Raw genomic sequence first — 5900 nt, 5'->3', positions numbered from 1 at the left:
CCCCCGGTGTGTGTGTGTGTGTGTGTGTGTGTGTGTGTATGTGTATGTGTGTGTGTGAGTGTATGTGACAGAAAGAGAGAGAAAGAGAGAGAGGACATCAGGGTCCTTGCCAGATATGGAACACATTATATGAACTTGCATTTCAGTTTCTAAAACAATGAAAAACAAATTTCTATTATCTCCAAATTACCCGGTTTGGGGTATTGTTATAGCAGCCCAAAGACTATGGCAGAAGATCACCTGATATACAATAGTCACCAGTTCATCTTCCTATAAACCAGACTAGTCAGTGTCAAAAAAAAAAAAAATCATTATTTTGTATTATGAGAATTCAATTGTCTAGAAAATGTTTATTTTGAAATAAATATAGTTTAGAAATAAAACATTCTGGGGAAAGGGTGGCAAAAACAGAAAAACACAAAGTATACAGGCAGATAACAGTCCGGCCTCCAAATTCACAATCTTACGGTGGCAGACACACATATCAAAGTACTACCCAAGTACACTGAAGTCTGTCAAGAAAGATAAAAGAATCTGCTAAGTAAGTGAATACTTGGAGGAAAAATTACTACATCCAAATCAAAAAAACAAAAAAAGAAACCAAAGACTTTATTTTGTTGTTCGGGAGGACAAAATTAAGGACATCACCTCAGAAAACAAACTCTATGTCATTAAAAAACCTTGATAAAAATTAAGCTGCCTAGCTGTGGTTGTGCTATGAGGCAAGAGGAGCCCAAACACTCCTAGAAGAGCTACTGCACTTCTTTCCCACTGAGAAGGCAACTGGTCAAAAATCTCTCCAAGACTCCACAATTCCAAAGCTGACAATTCTCATTAGTAACACAAATGAGGTTTCTCAATGGACAGAAAAGATTCAGTGACTTGGTTCCCTCAGCTTCCCTGTTGTTCTGGTTTGTTTTGATGCATGGTCTAATGTGACCATGCACTTAGAGCAATCTTCCTGCTCCTAACTCTCTACCCTAAAGGTGGAGACTCTTTAGGCACATATCAAGCATGCCCATCCTGACTCTACAACTCTTTATTATTCAAAAATATCACTATGTGTTACTTTTGTTTACACATCTAATGATATGGACTTAGTCACATGCTAGAGTTAAAAAACAATTCTACCAGTACTAGTGATAAAATATCTAACACTGAAGATACTTATAATTAAGGAGTTTTTAAGTAGATTTTAACTTTACCATCCACCCATAAAGTCAGGATTACTAATTCACAATGGGAGAAGAAACTGACACATTATGACTACAAAATTAGACTATAGAAGAAACTAGAGCACTGGCTCAGTTGTTAGGAGCATACTCTTTCAGAGGACAGGGATTCAGTTCCCAGCATTTACTCTAGGCAGCTCACTCTGAAGTTGTAATCTGTAACATAACCCAAATAAGAACTACTGTCCTCTCACACAATCGTTAATTAAATACCCAAGGCTATGTGGGTTACTAAACAACAAAAAAAGATGTAGGCAATCTGCTCTGTCAGATTTCTACTAAAATAGTAATGTTTAGATGAAGCATGGGTTCTGTGCACCTTACAAGAATCAACAAGACAGAAAAAGGACAGGACTTGTGATGAATCTGGCCTGTCCCTGAGGAGTTGACAGTCATACACTATGCCTTTAATTTACTTTAATACTAAAAAGCTCACATGGTTCCTATAAAGATGGTATCAGATACAAAAGCCTTTAAAGGTATAATAGATACACAACAGCAGTACACCACCATGGGTCATGTCTGTACATTCATAAAACGGATCAATCTCCAACCGAAATGGTTTCATTTGTAGTCATGGCTAGATAGTCTATATTATAAAGTGACTTACACAATAATGTTATTAATAGGGATATGGATCAGTTTCACGAAGAAGCCAATGAATCCCATGATAGCAAATCCTATCGCTGTGGCCATGGCAATCTTCTGGAATTCTGAATTGAAAACACAAAGTTTGCAATTAGCTTTTGTCAGTCACAGAAAGTATGAAAAGGAGCTATCAGTAATATTAATAAAGATACCAGCATACAGATTAATAGATACATCATTTTAAAAACAAAGACAAAGTTGGACTACTAGTAATATAAATGTTGACTAATAGGCTTTTAAATCCCATGCTTTGTTGATATGTAGAGGGAACAGAAATGAAAATACTATGCTCCTGAGTTCATCAATAAACACTGAAAGTATTTATTATTCTCAGAGACAAAAATACAAAAAGTAAAAGAAAAAAAGGATTGAGGTCAACCTAAGTATTAAGTGCTTTGTAGTATTTTGTTTGTTTGTTTTTTCCAGACAGGGTTTGTTTATATAGCCCTGGCTGTTCTGGAAATCACTCTGTAAACCAGGCTGGCCTCATAAATCTGCCTGTCTCTGCCTCCCAAGTACTGGAATTAAAGGCGTGCACCACCACTGCCCGGCACTTTGTAGTCGTTTTTAAACTGCAACACTGATTATAACAATAACACTAAGGCTTTTGGGTATAATATAGACAATTGTCTTTAGTACCACAGTGAAATAAAAGATAAGAAATGAAAACTCACATTAAGGGGAGCAGTTTTACAGAAAGATTTCAATTCTGGTATATTTCAATGCTATTCTATCTCCTAAGGACACATTCTCTGACCACTTCACCTAATTCAACTAGTATGCACTACCAGATCTCATATCTTCCTTCATACCTCCTCCAAGGCAGGAACCAAAACGTTTACTGTAATGATTGGATGGCCTTTCCTGACAGACTTCAGCTTCATGAGAATTAGGGCCAGTATCTATTATTTTTATTTACATATTCAATGTGTGCTAGCTAGTTTTGTATCAACTTGATATAAGCTAGTCATTTGCAAGAAGAAATCCAACTGAGAAAATTCCTAACATCCAGCAGTAGACAGGCAAGCCTGTAGGTCATTTTCTCAATTCATGATTGATGAGGGAGGACCCAGCTCACTGTGGGTGGGGCATACCCCAGGGCTGGTGGCCCTGGGTTCTACAAGAAAGCAGGCTGAACAAGTCATGAGGAGCAAGCAAATAAGTAGCATTCCTCCATGGCCTCTGCATCAGCTCCTGCCTCTAGGTTCCTGTCCAGCTTCAGTTCATCCCTTGGCTTCCTTCAGTGGACTGATTCAAGATACATAAGCCAAATAAACCCTTTCGTCACCAAATAGCCTTTGGTCATGGTTGTTCATCACAGTGATACTAACACTAAGATTGTATGTTACTCTATTATAATAGTCTGCCTTAAATTCTAACCCAATCAATTCATAAATTAAAGTAGACAAATTCTAGCAAATCTATTAAGCTTTGACATAAAAAAGTAACATTACTTTCTAGGTTGTAATAACTATTGCATTAATTTCATGTTAAGGTTTTATTGACTGGAGAGCAGAGCAGGGAAGCAGCCAAAGCTTTCTACATGCTAGTAATATGGAAGGCACTAAAGTATAACTAACTTAAATATGGTATATATGATAAGGCCTGAATAATCTCATATCATAGAGCAAAGCTTTAAACAGCTCTTACTAAGAAGGATATAAAGAAAGACAGGGCCATCAGTGACATCAGTGCAATGCTCCTTGTAACAGTGTGCTGAAGTCCATCACTGCGCTGACTTCCAGCCTTGCAAAGATTTAGTGTTTTATCTCACTCTTAAGGTCAAGATAGTATTACCTTTTCTGTCGGGTTTGGTGCATCTTTTAACCAGGCGAATTGAGTCCTTTACAAACTGCCGACTTGGCTCTACAAACTGCATTACCTGATCCATGTTTGTCTGTTTAAAAAATAAAAGCAAAAACAACATATTCAGTAGTACTCTCTCATATATTAGGACTTGTTGAGTTATACACAGAAGTAGCACAGTCCTGAATTCAACGCATAAAGACAAGCAACTTTCCAAGCCTAAATTTAGAGTGGTTTTATCATATACAAGAAAGTATGTGGCTACAAACAAGCAAGCACTGATCTTACCAATGTTGTTATCCTCTCTAGCAAAGGATCATACACTCATTAAAGGATTCCCTCATTACAAGATTAATTAACACCAGACCTCTTTCCTATCAACTACATTTATCTAACTATTCTGGCTACAAAACCAAAAAATGTTTAGGCTTAATAACTACTTTCTAAAGTTCAAACTACTGAAAACTTAGGATCTACTACATAGATGTATGTAGTACATCTTGCTACAACTATGGTGTAGCAAGAGCCTAAAATGGAGGCAAAAGTGCATTCCAATCAAGTAGCTAGAAGTCACGTGCATATAACATATTTAAAAAGTACATTTCTTAGGATGGACAGACAAATGAATGTTCCAAACAATAAAAATTGGCAAGATTCAGATTCTGCAAAGCCTCCAGCTAAATGTTTACATTTGAACATTTTGAGGTTCCTTTGAAACTCTATTAATTAACAAGAATGCTTTTCAATTATACAACAACTCTGAGAGCCACTGGTAATGGAGCCACAGTATCTGTACTTCATTTCCAGGTCTTAGAAGTCAGATGATTACACTCTCTAGCTAGAAATTATAAGCCCTGTTAGGTCCCAGTTTTCTTATCTAAGTCACGAACAGTGGACAAAAAGCTAAACACTTAAGGTACACACTAAGAAATCAATTCACAGCCTGATACAGAAAGCAAAGGGATGCTAGTTTTCTCTGTGTTTCATTTAGCTGTTCTTCAAACCCAGTAGCCCTAAAATCCACACAAGACCAACCACTGCACTCGATGTTAAAGGAGAGCACTAGTTCACTAAGACTTCTTGATGCAGACTACTGGTCAATACTTTTACTTAAAATTGCGACACCTGAACACAACTTCACACGAGGTTCAAAGCATCAGGCTCTGGAAGCCACAAGAGACATTGGTTCACCAACAGCGAGGGGATGTTCAGGCTGAACCTTAGATCCGGATGCTAAGCTCTGAGTTCGTAAACTTTTGGAAACCCTCCTCTAAGGTGGTCTTGACTGAATAATTCCATCTGAGGCCACATAGGTAGAACCTGTGCCTGGATTTTGCCCTGTTCATGTATGAATGGCTCTCTGTCCACCTGTCCATCGGCGACGCGGCTCAGCCCACTTGTCCACAGTTCTGCAGCTTACAGGTCTCAGTTCCTGGCCTCCAGACTTGTCAAAGATGCTCTGGTGACCCCAGCCCGCGACCCCTTCGCCGCCCCTTTCCCCGGGGTTCCTTTCACCTCCACGACACCAGGCCCTCTCATCTCGCGCCCCCTTAGCTCCCGGCCCCAATCGTCCCACCGGACGCTCGTGCCTCCAGTTTCTTCACGTCCCCTGGTTCTTCCATGTCCCTGGCCTCCCATCCCGCGGGCCCTTTGTGCTATGGACCCTAGACCAGCTTTTCCCTACCCACCACCCATGAGAAAATCCTTACTTACGGGATGGCGGTTTGAGAGCGTAGAGACACGTAGCTAAGGAGAGAACTGAGCCCAACGGAACCGGAAGCTAGCAATCCACAACCCGCCCATTCCCCTTTTCAATTGGCTCTTCATGCATAGACGTCACTGCGCCGGCGCAGTGCTACGTGTGTTTCTCCCGGCTTCCGGAGCAGGGGCGGACCTGAGCAACTCTGATCGCTCCAGCTGTACCGGCGGGCCGTGCGGGACCTTCGTTCCTGACTGTTCACCTCCCGAACTCGGGCTCTGCCTCCCCAGCAGCCTCAACTAAATTCACGAGATGGTCGCTAGTTAATGAATGCATTACAGCTCTGAGTCTCCCCGCTGCGCATAATGTCACTGATCAAAAATGAAACAAGCATCATAGTATGAACGACATAATTCAAACTATTCTCCATTCCCGGAAAGTGACTTTCTGCTATTAATCATGGGAATATAGTGGGAATCAAGACCTACCAATTTCTCGTCTCCTATGAGGAATTA

At 40.1% G+C, this 5900-nt stretch overlaps 1 protein-coding gene across 1 annotated transcript in view; it reads right to left on the bottom strand.

Annotated features, from left to right (window-relative positions):
* Sec61g (SEC61 translocon gamma subunit) overlaps window positions 1-5489 on the bottom strand; it is a 6729-nt gene extending 1240 nt beyond the window's left edge. Inside the window, 3 exon segments of the mRNA XM_031341335.1 lie at window positions 1843-1945; window positions 3678-3777; window positions 5400-5489. Of these exon segments, the coding sequence (XP_031197195.1) occupies window positions 1843-1945; window positions 3678-3777; window positions 5400-5489 (293 nt within the window).
* Between the last annotated feature and the right edge of the window lie 411 nt (window positions 5490-5900).

This window comes from Mastomys coucha, unplaced genomic scaffold (assembly GCF_008632895.1).
Source record: "Mastomys coucha isolate ucsf_1 unplaced genomic scaffold, UCSF_Mcou_1 pScaffold22, whole genome shotgun sequence".
Classification (NCBI taxonomy): domain Eukaryota; kingdom Metazoa; phylum Chordata; class Mammalia; order Rodentia; family Muridae; genus Mastomys; species Mastomys coucha.
The sequence above is the reverse complement of the archived record's forward strand: the minus strand, read 5'-3'. Positions and strand labels throughout refer to the sequence as shown.